The sequence below is a fragment of the Callionymus lyra genome, chromosome 19 (assembly GCF_982586985.1).
Source record: "Callionymus lyra chromosome 19, fCalLyr1.hap1.1, whole genome shotgun sequence".
NCBI lineage: Eukaryota > Metazoa > Chordata > Actinopteri > Syngnathiformes > Callionymidae > Callionymus > Callionymus lyra.
Genome location: NC_141836.1, coordinates 19,574,319 through 19,589,965, shown reverse-complemented (window position 1 = coordinate 19,589,965; position 15,647 = coordinate 19,574,319). Strand labels below are relative to the sequence as shown.

The 15,647-nt window shown below is 40.7% G+C and overlaps 1 protein-coding gene and 1 pseudogene across 1 annotated transcript; both read left to right on the top strand.

The window, feature by feature from the left end:
- The first annotated feature begins 4,862 nt into the window (after nt 1-4,862).
- Nucleotides 4,863-9,244, top strand: LOC148059862 (acidic mammalian chitinase-like). The gene is made up of 12 exons (XM_087782323.1): nt 4,863-4,948; nt 5,686-5,755; nt 5,814-5,840; nt 5,933-6,137; nt 6,511-6,567; nt 6,628-6,793; nt 6,883-7,007; nt 7,063-7,186; nt 8,177-8,359; nt 8,424-8,540; nt 8,603-8,735; nt 8,806-9,244. The coding sequence occupies exons 2-12, from the start codon at nt 5,731-5,733 to the stop codon at nt 9,066-9,068; spliced, it is 1,425 nt and encodes a 474-aa protein (XP_087638449.1). The 5' UTR covers nt 4,863-4,948; nt 5,686-5,730; the 3' UTR covers nt 9,069-9,244.
- A 2,900-nt stretch (nt 9,245-12,144) lies between these two features.
- Nucleotides 12,145-14,670, top strand: LOC148059861 (general transcription factor II-I repeat domain-containing protein 2B pseudogene; annotated as a pseudogene).
- Nucleotides 14,671-15,647: the final 977 nt, after the last annotated feature.

Sequence of the window (15,647 nt, the reverse complement as noted above, 5' to 3'; positions counted from 1 at the left end):
AGGAAGGACTTACAGGTATATTATCCTACTCGGTTGTAGAAGGGAGATCAGACTCAATGTTATTTCAGGTCCTAAAAGCTGAAAAGATGACGGGATGACAGTCAGCCCAAAGAGCTGAGCTAGTCGCAGTCATTGAAGCACTAAAATTTCCAAAGGGTAGATCAGTTAATATTTTTACTGACTCGGCATATGTTCATGGTGTGATTCATGTTGGTTTGCCAGCATGGTTGAGAGTTGGTTTCAAAGCAACCACTGGGATGCCAGAAAAAAACTATGACAAGGTCATCTCTTTGTTGGCAGCCATTCAAGGTCCTACTGCAGTCGCAATCCTGAAGTGCAAAGGGCACGACAAGAGGGACACTTTTGTTGCAAAAGGAAATGATCCAGCGGACTGTTAGATTACAATTATTTGCACTATACGTATATGCCATACTTAAATTAATGCTAAAAGATAATCAAAATATAAAGTATAAATTACTCGCTTCATCTAAGAGCTTAAACGTTTGAATACACATTCACAATCAACCTTCCACTCAGACTGATTCACACTTTTTTCGAGGCAAGCTCTGATCAGAATTAGAGATAAGACACTGGTTATTTAAAACATCTGTTTATCTGCAAATCGGCGAATGAACCACCCGTGACACACTCTGATTGTCCATCTTTCTCCACGGAGCAAAGGATAAGACCAGGAATGGAACGGACTCCGTGTTTTGTTAGTTTTAGGACGAAACAGCCAAAACAGCTGGAGGATACATGCCGAGTCCTAAAATGACTCCGATGTAGTGTTTTGAGTGAACGTTCTGAACCGAATCACTTCATGAAGTGATTTGTTCCTTTCTCAGTTCAGTTGAACTCAGCCGCAACAGTGCCGGTGGGAGGGATTCTATGACTTACTAAACCCTCGGCGTCAGCGAACGACACAGCTACTCGTGGGGGCGGGGGGAGGGACTGACGAGGGAGAGAGGGACTTCGCTACAGAACATTTAGTTTTTAAGGATTTCTTAATTAATATTTGTTTTTGCACTAAACTTAAACAAGGCCTTTTTATTTTATTGTTGATAGCATTTAAGTTTATATTACATGTTAATATTATTATTAGTTTTGATTTATATTATTTTTATTTAAGTGAGAAAAAACATATTTACCAACTAAGACATTTATTCACACTTTATTTGTTAAAACTGTTTAACTTGTTTGTTTGTAAATGTCTACACACAAGGGGGGTCTGTCACCTTAGGCTGCTACTGATTCACGAGACGACAGCGAACGAAGATTCACATACCGTGATTCGCGAGACACAGATTTGTTCAGTGAACGTGGAATCACATCAGGTGATTCGCGAGACACAGAGTCGTTCAGTGAACGAGGATTTACATCCGGTGATTCGCGAGACACGGATTCGTTCAGTGAACGAGGATTCACATCCGGTGATTCGCAAGACACGGATTCATTCAGTGAACGAGGATTCACATCCGGTGATTCGCGAGACACCGATTCATAGAGTCAACAAGGATTCATGTTTGGCTGTGAACACACCTCAAGATCTAGTCTATTTGCTGATTTTCTCACAAATTTCTGTGTACTGGTCCTTCTCCGTAAACGCATCGGGCTTCCTTTGTTTTGTTTTTTTGCATTGTCCCTCAAGTGCAGTGAATGTGAACCTCGGGTCTGAATCATTAAACCTAGTAACGGATTGTTTGGCTGCGTCCAGGAAGTAGGAGAAATTGCAGTTAGGGCTCCATAAGCACCGAGTTAGTGATTTGGTGAACGAACGAATTGAACAAATCTTTTGAACGAATCCTTTAATGAACTGATTCTAGTGATTCAGTACAGTCAAAAGAACTGCCAATCCCATCACTACTCTGATGTGTGACAACCACCTCGAACCTCATGTCGGGATCGACAGGAAGGAAGTTATCCAGCTGAAAAATGAGGCAACCCCTGAGGAAAAAGAGGTATGGCTGAATAACCACTCAGTAAAACAGGAAGTCGGACTCTGAGTGGGACCCGATGACAAGCCGATACCACCTGCTAGACTCCTAAAGGATCTGATTCTTGAGGCCCATGGGCCTGCTCATCTTGGATGTACGGAGGTATTATCCAGACTAACACTTTGGTTTCATCCTCATTTGAGAGAACTTGTGAAGAAACAAGTGTCAGAATGTGACACATGTCAATTCTTTAATGTAAAGCCTTCAATTAAAACAGCTGCAGGTCACTTGTGCTGCCGTCTCTTCCAGGTCAGGAGATTGTCATCGACTTCACGGACAAGGGCGTCAGAGATCAGGGATCAAGGTACCTGTTGGTTGTGGTTGATTCTTACACAAGATAGGTTGAGGCATATCCTTCCAAAAGGGAAGATGCATCATCTGTCTTCAAAGCTTTGATTAACCATTAAATTCCAGCACATGGCTTTCTCAGGAGAATTAGGTCAGACAACGGCACTCACTTCAAAAACAAGGACCTCCAAGCGGTGGAGAAGATACTTGGTTTGAAACATTATTTTGGAAATGTCTATCATCTGCAGTCACAAGGTGAAGTTGAGAGAATGGATAGAAACTTGAAGACCAAGTTGGGAAAGATCTGTCACAATTCTTCAATTGCCCATAGCATTGATAAGATCTTCTGTTAACTCTCAAACAGGCTTGACTCCATTTGAACTAGAGCATGCTCAGCAGTTTCCTGGTCTGAGCACTAGAAGCGCAATTGAGGAGCCACCGAAGTTCCTAACACACAGGAAGTATTTTAACGTGTTACATTGCATGGGCTCTTGATTTTCTATTCAGGTTTCCGGTGACCGAAAGGAGGTGAACGGAGGGATTCCGGCTGGAACCTCTTATATGAGTTCTTGGGTACACCTGAAGGTGATCAAAAGGAAGTGGTCCGAGCCCAGATGTACAGGCCCATTCAAGGTGACGGAGAGGACATCGCATGCTGTTCGGCTGAGCGGCAAAGGCGACGTCTGGTACCACCTATCGCAGTGTACACCAGCAAAAAGTCCAGATGAGGAGACGACAGGCTAACCTAGCAGGAAGGTTGGAGACGCCACGCGAGTGACCCGATCGACTGCACGAGAGTCCCCCTAAAGACAGCATCGTCCAGTCAAGGGTTCTACATAGGAGGCCGAACCTGCAGCTTCTGTAGTGGGCATAACCAAAGACTTTAGAACACATACACCATCCCATACACTAGGTAACCATCCTATCAACCGTTTTCCTCCACAGAACCACCACACATCTGTCCTTGCTGTAGTTAGTAATTGAGCAATCATCTTGCCAGAAAAATCGAATACCCGGTTGCAGTAATTTTTGTGAACTTTTCCCATATGAAACTCTGCTGGATAGTATCGAGCTATACAAGTGTATTTCATTGTCAACGTGGGAGTAAACAAAGGTGGAGTGGCATTTTGAGCTGTTACAGGATAAATCTGATCAAGCATTTCACAGTGGGAACTGGGAATGGTTATACTTATAATATCCACTATACAAGTGGTAAAATTTGGTTCCATGACACTTGGAACTAATCTTAGCACAGGTCTGGGTCCTGCACATACAAGGCACTCAGTTTTAGCAGGTTTACCTCTTGTGATAGTAATAACCAATTGTTAGATGTTGCAGTGATTCCAGTATGTATGTATGTAGACTGATCAATGGTTATTTTTTTCTAAATCTAGCACGATTATATTTTCTTCTTGTGCAAACTTTTCATTAATTACCTTACTTTTACATGCCATGAGTATGTGAGCTGGATACGGTTTTCTGTAAGGTTGTAAAAATAGGGGAATACATTAATCAATGCATCCGGTGATATTCCCAAATCCCAAACTGTCTTGAAATAAGGGCCTTACCCAAGGTCTGTTGTGAACCATTTGTATCAAAGTCATATTCACCTCTGTCCAATCTATGTTTAAGGTTAATGTAGTAGTAGCGGATGAGAATGTCTTCTTCAGTGAGATATTGTGCTTCATGGTTTTCCAATACTCATACATTCGTTTGTCTTTCTTTGTTGGTCCATATGGGAATACGAATTAAAGAGAATAAAATAAGATAAATCTGAGAAGTATGAGCATTAAAAGAGATCTTACAAAATCTCATCCGGAGATGGGATCAAACCCCGAGCTTTCAGGACATAGGCCAACACTCTACCAAATGGGTTGATCACTTTGATCAGAGAAACCATTATAACATCTAGAACCCCCTTCCAAGCCCCCATCCTTCACCCATGCCTCTCTGTCATTAACGGAAAGATTAAATAAAGCTTTTTGCTTTTTAATAGTTGTCTTTTGTTGTGAATGAAAATACTTTGATAATAACAGTTATGTTACGATAATATTTACTGTAATATAACATTTTATTTGTTGTCATTGTTGTCTTTCTAAGTATAAAGTGTGTAAAATAATTTCAAAAATATTGATCTTTGTCCCTGTTGTATTACTGCAAGGTTTTTCAAATATTGTCCTTCACTTGTGTTTGAACATGGTTTAGGATCAATGGACTGATTCTGTGAAATGCACTGGATTCAAAGAACAATTTAAACTGAAAGCAGTTTCAAACATGAAATACATTTTTTAAAGCCTAATGCAATTATGCTAAGATATACATATTTTTCAATCTTTCTGATTTAAGTCTATATGAAGAGGAACTTTCGGTTGACCCTGTGTTTGTTTCATGTAAAGTGAAATCCTTCCGATTGTTTTTGCTGTTAACTGAAAGACCAAAGTTCTGGTTTACGACACCACCCCCCCCCCATCTCTCTCTGGCATCCTGATTACTTCCTTACTCATTGCCCCTTCCCTTTCTGCAACAAGGTACAGCACGTCTCCCCAGCCCCAGTACTTTCTCAAGACGCAAGCAAGCTGCACGCAAGCTGCTCTTCCTGCTGCTGCTCATCCTTTTCACCACAACCGCCTCGTCATCATCACGTCTTCCTCTCTCCTCTCGACGACGTAAGCAACTGTAACATTGTCACTCCTGCATTGATTGATGTGTTGGGATTTTTCAAATTGATCGGAGGTAGTGAGATTAGCTCAAGATAAGTTGTAAAACTTTCCCAGAAGTTGACAATTATCAAAGCCTTCAAGTTCCGTTACTTCCTGAGTAATTCATATTGTTCCTTTCATGATATCAAAGCAAGCATTATCATTCCATTCCATTGTTCTTAACTGTCCTACCTTTTCTCTTTGTTTCTTTCAATAAATCCTATAAAAAGTACGTCAGCTGCCTTTACAATTTTTCATTTTTTTGTATAATCAATTTAAGTGCCTCTTACTCAGTAAAGAACAGATAATCACGTTAACAAGTAGTAACTTCAGTTAAATGAGATTGATTAAAATTAGTGTTTCATAGTTAAGGCCGATTAATGAATTATTATCCACTTATATTTAATAGTTTCCCTTGTACTATAAAACAAAGGGCTGTGCTCCAACTTCAGGTAAATTTTTACCTTCAAGCAATTTTAAAGTTAAAACGACGAGAACCTTTTTATAAGGCATATATAATTACTACACATGTTTTCAATGCTGGAACTAATGTTTATTATTTCCTTTGTAAAATTGTTTATTTATTGAAAAACAAAAACATAAAACCGATTTTGTCAAAAAAGAAATATCCCTGTGTTTCGCTTTGAATGACACAATCTGATCTCTGTTAATGATCTCTCTGTGTATTTCCTAAAAATAAACAGAAAGCCAGTGGCTCAGTTACTGTGATCTGATCGACAGCAGGAATCATGAGCAGGATAGTCCTCATCGCAGGTAGGATTTGGTTCTAATTACGGTCATCAGTTCATTGATTATTTCTAATTATTTCAAGGTCTTTGTCTTTTCGTGAGCAACATCAGTGAGTTTAAATCAAACATTTCCCTTTAATACGATTGTTAAATAAAATCAAATTGTTAATATAGTTGTTTAAATATTTGATTCTATCTTCAGCGTCATCCACCAGACTGGTGTGCTACTTCACCAACTGGTCCCAGTATCGACCTGGTGATGGAAAGTTTATGCCGCTGGATGTCGACCCAAACCTGTGCACTCACCTGATCTATGCATTTTCCTTCATCAACGAATTAAATCAAATAGTGACTGTAGAGTGGAACGACGAGGAGCTCTATAAAGCCTTCAACGGACTGAAACAGAGGTAGTTTTATATCTATTTGTAGTGTAGACATTAGTTTAGCCATGATATGCAGACTGAAGAGTTGAAGTCACAGCCATGCTAGGGATTAACCGCACTATGCAAAATAACATCACCTGTTAAAAAACATATGTAAATGTTTGTAAAATGAGATACATTTTTTTTACTTTACATTATCATTTGTCAAATGTACTTGAAGAATAATCAGTTGTAAAATAATTTGAAAACAGTTAATTGTTAAATCATTATAACTGGTATAAAATGTGGGTGGTGGGATACAGAATAGAGCACATGGCAGAATGCTTCTGAAACACCTGACATTGGTGGGCATTGACTCAATGTATCTGTGACACATCTTTTTCTGTTTTTTGCACAGAAATCCAAATCTAAAAACTCTGTTGGCAGTCGGGGGTTGGACGTTTGGATCTCAGAAGTGAGTCGTTTGCCCAGAGATATCTTTCTTAAAACTGAATGGATGTGATCCTCTCCTCAGATTTTCCACGATGGTGTCCACGCCAGCCAACAGGCAAACATTCATTCAATCTACCATAACATTTCTGAGAAGTAAAAGATTTGATGGTCTGGATCTGGACTGGGAGTACCCTGCTGCTAGAGGAAGTCATGCAGTGGACAAACAAAGGTTCACTCTTTTATGCAAGGTTAGCACTGTTGCATACAACTCCATCGGTACGATAAATTGACAGGAAGTAGCGCTAGATCTGAACCAATCTCTTTTGTGATGCTGCAGGAGCTTTTGGAGGCGTACGAGGCTGAAGGGAAAGAAACTGGAAAAACACGACTTCTGCTGTCTGCGGCTGTTGCTGCTGGGAAAGGAACGATCGATCCTGGTTATGAAGTCGCTGAGTTGGCAAAGTAGGTTCAAAAGTGTCACCTTAGAAAATATCTAATTCAACAAGTGTTTTGTCAGGTATCTGGATTTTATCAACGTGATGACGTATGACTTTCACGGCACATGGGAGAGTGTGACGGGTCACAACAGCCCTCTGTACAAAGGAAGCAGCGACGTCGGCAACAACGTGTACCTGAATACTGTGAGTGTGGGATGTTTACACCTCCAATACATTGTTAACCCCCGTTTTCCCCTTACACTGCTAAAAAAGAAAAGTCCCAAAGATTTGGGATATCAACATTTAAAAAATGTTTATTCATGATGTTTCTTTTACTTATTTCTTTACTTAAATGTTAATAGTGAATATGGGAAGACCCGGACAAGATATTTGGTTAATTTACTATATTTGCATCCAAGCCCACATTTGAAAAGTAAAACATTTCTAAGGATTGGCAGAGGTACAAACTCTCTGTGCTTCGATATCAAGGGTTGACAACCCAGCCCTATGATGCGGCTCTGAGTTTTTTGAAAAAAAAGTATAAATGTGGGAATTTTATTTAAATGTTTCATAGCGTTTTTCCAATGATTCATGAAAAACAAGTAAACATCTTCTAACGTTAACTTTGTATTAACTGTTACAGTAAGACGTATCTTCGATGATATAAGAACAACATTAGTTCTTCAAGATAATGAGCTCAGAACACGGACTCCTCGTTCCCCGTAACCTGTTTCACTCTTAAAGGAACAGTGACACACAAAACAATCGTATTATCGTTATCGTATTTTCCTTTGGTTTGTTCAAAAATGTAATTTCAAATTTGTGCAGACCTGAAAATACTTGGTGAACTATAATTTATTTCTGCTTACATAGAAAATATTTAATATTTTTACGCAAGTCAGTTACAAACGTGTACATTGTAATAAATTAGGTTAAGTTTGATATCAGATAGTTTCTCAAGAAGAGAAAGTGTAAATTCAATGGAATTATATAAAAACAAAAGGGTTTTGCGGCTCCCAGGGTTTTTCTCTCGTCGGAAACGGGTCCAAACGGCTCTTTGAGTGATAAAGGTTGCCGAGCCCCTGTTCTTTATCATTACATTTTCAAACTAAAATGCTATTTCAACTTTGAACTGGTTTTTCTATCTCTTAAATTGTTATTTTTTATAAACAATGTTAATTAAACATTTTCAAGGACTTTGCGATGGGTTATTGGAGAGACCAGGGGATGCCTGTGGAGAAGCTCAACATGGGATTTGCTACATATGGAAGAACGTTTACACTCTCTACTCAGTCCAGCGCTGTCGGGGCCCCGGCATCTGGTCCTGCTCCTGCTGGTGTTTTCACCAGAGAGGCAGGATTCTGGTCCTATTACGAGGTGAATAAGTTAACCTTATTATGGGTCTACATGATGGTGGTTGCTTGAGATATTTACCTTTCAGGTTTGTACCTTCCTCCAAGGAGCCACGGTCATAATGACAGAGGACCAGAAGGTTCCGTACGCTACCAAAGAAACTCAATGGGTTGGCTACGATAACAAGGACAGCTTTGAGATCAAGGTCGCCAAAAAACTCTTCACATAAACTTCTTTATGATTTTAACCTGCTTTTTTTCCCTTTAGGCTCGCTACATGAAGGAGAAGGGATTCGGAGGTGCCTTCATCTGGGCTTTGGACCTGGACGATTTTAAAGGGAAGTTCTGTGGGCAGGGAAACTTCCCACTCATTAATTATCTAAAATCACTTCTGGGATCAGGTAAACAATAGAGCAGCTAAGATGACTGGATATTGAAAAAGGAAGGTTAACAGTGATGTTTATTTTGCAGCTCTTCCTCCTTTACCTTCACAACTTCCTCCATTGGTGCCTGTGATTCCTCCTAAACCCCTGCCAACAAATGCTCCGCTCCCTCCTGTGGCCCCAAGTGACAACTTTTGTGCAAACAAAGTTGGGGGGATTTATGCCAAGTCCGATGCTTCAGGTTCTTATTACAGTTGCGCCAACGGCATTACGTGGGTCCAACACTGCGTGACGGGTTTGGTTTTTGATGATAGTTGCAAGTGTTGTAACTGGCCCAGCAGTACCAAATAACAAGAGGTTCTTAACTCCACCTAGAATCAAATTACTTACACATAAACCCTTTATTTTCTCTGCTTTGGGAAATGGACCACGCGAAGTACAGGAGCGCTGGCCACTGCTTATGTATATTTGCCAGCCAGGGAGGTTGTTCATCCTGACCCAGAATAAACCTACATGACTATTTTAAATGATGTACGTTTTCATTTAACAAACAAAGTCAACTTTGTAACATACCATGATGTCACAGGATGCATATATATATATGTTTTGACAAATATGAGCATGTTTTGTTTAATGTTTGATGCTTTGTACATGATGTCATTGTTTATTCTGTTTGTGTATGTTGTTTTGAATGGAGGGAAAATCGGGGGGACGTTTTTTTAATGGGTTGATGGGAGGGGAGACAGGGAGTGTGAGGTAAGGGGAGACACCTGATTCACTCTCTGTCCTTTGCTATGATTCACTCAGGCGTGTGTCACTGAGCTATAATGATTGTATAATTATTAATTTTAACTTGCAAAACACTTCGGATGCATTTATGGAGACACATTCGGACTCTTAAATGAATGCTCTCTGCTTTTAAAAGGGAGGAGAGATAATCTTAATGAATTCACCTGGTTGGACACTTTACAGATCTACAAATATGCTGTAATTTTTGAATTCACATGAACCACACCCTGAAGGTTTCCTTACTTAAATATAAGCCGATCATGTTGTTCTTCAGCTGATCAAGACGGATACATCGTTTGTAAGTGCTTGACTTTAATTAATTTGTGTTTTACACATTTTATCCAGATTGAATCTGATACTCTTTCAAATGAAAATAACGCTTAGACAAAATGTTAAAAGTTAAATTATCTACCCAATATTTACGACCATATAACCTGGTAAGATATCTTTCAATTATTTACTGATGAAGAAAGGAGGACAAGGACTCAGTTGCAATCCACAGGACCCCTTTGTCATAATAATGCTGAGGGTGAGGTCCACGGATGACGGCTGTGCAGACGTTCAGTCTGTGATGGCAGGCAGATCTTCCTGAGGTGGAGGAAGGGATTGTTTGACAGGCTTTTCAAACAGGCAGACAGGCGGATAGATGGGTTGCTGATTAACTCAGTTCAAGTGGCTTAATCATTTTACTGTCAGATGAGGACTGGAGCTCAGAGCAGCTTCTTGTACCTCCTGGTGAGTGCTGGCAGGAGGAACTGATCATTTGTGCTGGTGCCTCAGTTAAGCACTTTCAGGAGGAGTGGACGAGAAGGCCTGGACCCCTTGTGTTGGAAGGAGAAACAGCAGGAATATCAGGGTTGGCTTCATGGAACTCCTGCAGAAGGGTGGGGTCAAGAACCTCCGTTTCCTAGGAACCCTACATCTCTTCTCCAGCATATAACCCCTTCCAGTCAACCGGGTATTGGAGCCCTGTGTCAGCTCACTGTACAGTGTTTCGCTTCTTGCTCTTTGTTGAATTGCTGGGATCTATTTTTCCTTAATCAACTATAGTCCGATTTCAACTGTATAGTGTCTTGAGATAACTTTGTTATGATAAGACACTTTAAATAAAATTGAATTGAATTGAATTGAATCATCTTGATCTGGGAATCCTGGAGAAAGGGCTGGACCTTGACTCAGTAAACATTACGTTTAGGATGAATCCTGAGGGTTTTGGGCAACTTGAGACAGACCACTACCAGATTGATGATCTTTTCTATTTCAAAGGATCAGATAATTAGGGGAGACTTTTTTGATCTTCAGAGGGAGTTGGTAGTTGGTGGCCAGCCAGACCTTAATTAGGCCACACCAACTTAAATTTATGGATGACCCCAAAACTAATGCGAGAGGGCCAACAAAAAAAAAAAAGACTCCAGCAAAAAAAAAAAAAAGCTAAACCACAGAACTACAAACTGGTATTCTGAATTGAACCACAGAACACAGTGTAACAAACAAACAACAAGTCTTTATTTATAGGAGGTAGCTTTGCTTGTATACACCTTCAAGCTACTTCTGTAATATTCGTGTATGGTGGATTTAAGACATTGAATTCCAAGACAATAAGAAATGCATATTGTAGAGGAAAGAGTAACAGAATTATCGTGCATTTGGATTTCATGTAGACTACTGATATCTCAGTTGTTTGATATTAAAGTGGATGATGTCTTGTAGATTAACAGATACTTGCAGCCTCTTCGTCCTTCTCAGCTGTCACATCCCTACAGAGAAATATAAAATATAAAAGTTATTATCAATAATTTGACCAAGGCAGATGTATCAATATACTTTACAGTTACCCTAAATGTCTTGAATTGTTGTCCTATTCACATGCAACCTTTCATGCAAGTCACCTTCATCTCACAATTTGTACATTATCACCGTGTCTGATTCATGGTCATTTTGTGCTAACAATGATACACAATATTGTTGACATAACTTTAAAGATCATTCTAGATCATATGTGTCAAACTCAAGGCCCGCGGGCCAAATGTGGCCCGCCATGTGATTTTATGTGGCCCGCCTGCCTTACCTTGACCAACAAGGAAAAAAAAAAAAAAAAAAAAAAAAAAAAAACTTGTCCGACAAACCAATCCAACAACAGACAAAATGGTTTTACTTATTGTATTCGCGCTGCTTGCGTTACCTTCTCTGACTCTGCCTCGGTCAGGTTTTCACAAGCGCAGGCACACACGCACGCACGCAATCTACGGCGCAGCAGCGCTGTGGCGGTGCGCTGCAGGCGGGTCGGGTTCTCATTGCCCAGCCTGCAAAGCGGGGGGCGATGGGCCATACAGTCTGTCGGTCAGTCTGTCTGTCTGGCTCGAATCAACAACATCAGCCCACCAGAGATTGTCATCCACGCTACGTGTTTGCATTATAGCGCCGCTGCTTTGGGAAAACCGGCCGCGAGCCTTTGATGTGAGCAGCGCGCGCTCTCATCGCGGCACACACACACACACGCACACACACACACACAGAGTCCCTGGCCTGTCAATCGCTCCCTGTCACATGACCGATTTCAGCAAGAAAAAGTGTCGCACAAGTTGCTGCTGGCTTGTAAAGAAACCTTCATTTACCCACAATGCATGCCTACCGGTATTATTTTTCCCACGATTTAGGCATCCGCCACTAGGCTGCAGCGTCATCAAATCAATGCGAACAGGTGGAATTGAAAAATATAAATACATACTAGCAAAATGTCCAAGAGGAGAAAGGTTGATAAGGAGGGAAGGCTATTTCAAGAAAGGTGGGAAGGCGAATATATGTTTGTGCTGCAAGGAGAAAGGCCTGTATGTCTTTTATGTTATGAGGCAGTGTCGGTTGTCAAAGAATACAATTTACGCCGGCATTTTGACACCAAACATGGAGCTAAGTATGCCACATTTACTCATGAAGAAAAAAAAAAAATTGCAGAAGAATTAAAAGGAAAACTGCAAGCACAGCAAAATGTTTTCACGAAAGCCACAGCTAAAAATAATGCAGCAGTGAAAGCTAGCTTTATTGTGGCTGAACACATCGCCCAATGTTCAAAGCCTTTTTCAGAGGGAGAGTTTTTGAAGCGGTGCATGGTGAAAGTGTGTGAGCAAGTGTGTCCCGACCAGGTACAGGCTTTTAAAAATGTCAGTTTATCAAGAAACACCATCGCGGACCGAGTTAAGGTAATAGCAGGAAATCTTTCAACACAGCTGGCCGACGAGACACGCAGCTACATAGCTTTTTCATTAGCTGTTGATGAAAGCACAGATATCACGGATACAGCGCAGTTATCAATTTTTATCAGAGGCGTGAAGTCGGACCTCACTGTCACTGAGGAGCTGTTGGATGTGGCTGCTTTGCATGGGACCACAACAGGACAGGACATTTTTGATGCGGTGGAGAAGTCCATGAGTAAAAATGTATTGCCCTGGGAAAAGTTGGTGGGATTAACTACAGACGGTGCACCCGCAATGTGTGGAGGAAACAGGGGCTTAGTTGGAATAATGAAGGGGAAAATGCAAGAAATTAACTGTCACACACCTCTGATTACATATCATTGCATTATCCATCAAGAAGCTTTGTGTGGGAAGGTGCTGGGGATGGATGGCATAGTGACCACGGTCATGAAAACAGTGAACTTCATTCGCGCTCGTGGCCTGAATCATCGTCAGTTCCAGCTGTTTTTGCAGGAGATGGACTCGGAGCATGGAGATGTGCCGTACCATACAGAAGATCGGTGGCTGAGTAGGAGCAAAGTCCTCAAAAGATTTTTTGAGCTCAGGGAAGAAATTGCTGTTTTCATGCAGCGTAAAGGAAAACCCTTGCCTGAACTGTCAGGTGATCAGTGGCTGTGTGACTTTGCTATGTTGTGTGACATAACCCAGCATCTCGCCGAACTGAATCAGAAGCTGCAGGGACGCAAACAAGTCATCACAAAGATGTCCGACACGATCACGGCTTTCCAGCGTAAACTGGACCTATGGATGTGCCAAGTGAAACACAATGATCTTGGTAACTTTCCTGTTAGTCAGAGAAATCTCGGGCTCATTTCCCCACACTTTTTCATGTGCTGAGTTGGCCTCCAAACTGAGCCTGATAAGGAATGAGTTTGATCGGCGCTTCTCTGACTTACGAGCACAGCACACTGGCTTTGCCCTCTTTACCAGTCCTTTCACCACTGACATCGGCACTGCACCCCGGCACCTTCAGATGGAGTTGATTGATCTGCAAAGCGACAGTGGCCTGAAAGCAAAGTTCCAGGATGCTGCAATCCAGGACTTTTACCGTCTGCTGCCCCCTGCTTTGATGCCACAGCTTCGACTTCATGCTGCCCGTGTTCTTTCAATGTTTGGGAGCACCTACCTGTGCAAACAGTTGTTTTCAATAATGAATGTAAACAAAAACAAGCACAGATCTCGCATCACTGATGACAACCTCCATTCTGTTCTACGGATTGCCTCAGCACAGGACCTAAAATCAGACATTGACACACTGGTAACGGGAACACGGTGTCAGACATCTGGTCAGAAGACATAGGTAAGCATTTTTAAAAACCCAATTAGAATATAATAAAATGTAATGTAACCAAGAAGAAGAATAGTTAAACTGTGTGAAATTTAATGATTGTGCTTGTTATTTTCAGACCATGACCAATGGATGGTGGAGAGGGGATCCACTTGTTCAGGATCTACTCATCCACAAGAATTGAATTGTTCTTGTTCTTGTTCTTGTTATAAAGACTCACCAATCTGATTTTCCTGCAATTGATTTATTTTTTCTCTGCTTGAGGTGACAAGTGTGATGATACATGTGCATCAACAGGAAAAGTTGCTTGTCAGACTGTTTCAACTTGTTAGTCTTGAGCTGTATGTTTTGACTTATTTTTATGTGTAGCAATGTATTTAGTGCACCACATGCAAGGCTGTGTGCAGCCATTTTTATTTTATTGTAAAATGCTACATCACATATGTTGTTAGCAGCTCACAATTGTTGGTTTTACAGTAGTTATGCCCCCTCTCAAGTAATACATTCAAAGTCATTTAACATTAAGGAGTAGTTACATTTAGTTTACATTAGCTTACATTTAGTTACATTTATAAGATACATCTGGCCCTTTGAGGGCAGCCATTATGATGATGCGGCCCCTGGTGAAAACCAGTTTGACACCCCTGTTCTAGATAATCACAATTATCACAACAAGAAGACCAAGGGCTATCAATGCGTGTCGCTTCATTTTCATGCGTTATCCATCGTATTTTGTATTTTATCTTACGTTCAACTGGTGAAAACACAGATCGTTCTCAACTATTCTCAAAGCATTTCCGGTTTTCACTTCATTTGTCACTTCTACAGATGAGTGCGGCTGCAGCGCCACCCGCTTTTATGGGGGAGAACTACGTCTTGCACATGCGCAGAATGTACAAAATACCGTAGCAATTTTGCGAGTTTTACGACAAGCCGACACAATGCTGACCTTTTGCGGCAATATAAGTCAGCGAGTTCCGAGTTCGTGGAGCCTCGGAGGAGGTGACAAGCGGAAATTAATGGGCACGTCTATTTTTTTTCCCTCGACAAGTATATTCTTATTTCTCCATGCAAAGCATGGGCATTTTGTTTTCTGCAACATTCAGAGTGAAAGAAACCGTTTGGCAAACTATGTCAAGTTGTCTGTCTTGAAGTCCTTTTCTGATCCTCTCCAGATCACCTTAGAAAATATCTAATTCAACAGGTGTTTTGTCCGGTATATGGATTTTTTAATGACTGATTGATGAATCAAGGTTTATATTTGTTGAGCTATTTCTCTGACACTTTTGGGAATGTACTATCAAGGTTTCTGGTTTAAGGTGTTAAAATAAACTCCACCTTTGTTTACTTTTGAATCAATTTAGGAAAAGGTAGATATAATAACATTCTTTGATAAAGCAGTATTATCAGTGTGATAAGATTTCACTGAATCAATTAAGTTTAATTCAGCGAAAGGAGGGTGTATTATAAAGAGATAACAAGATGTCTTACCACATTATGTATAAGGGTAGAGGTACCTCAAGCTACCATGGTGATGACGAAGGACAAAAGAACATCGCAAACGCTGGGGCTGTAGCCCTGGACAGCTAAATTGTATTCTCC

Coding starts and splice junctions, on each gene's coding strand:
- LOC148059862 (XM_087782323.1), top strand. CDS start 5,731: ATGAGCAGGATAGTCCTCATCGCAG. Junction 6,794..6,882: donor GGTTCACTCTTTTATGCAAG/GTTAGCACTGTT, acceptor GTGATGCTGCAG/GAGCTTTTGGAGGCGTACGA. Junction 8,736..8,805: donor AAAATCACTTCTGGGATCAG/GTAAACAATAGA, acceptor TTTATTTTGCAG/CTCTTCCTCCTTTACCTTCA.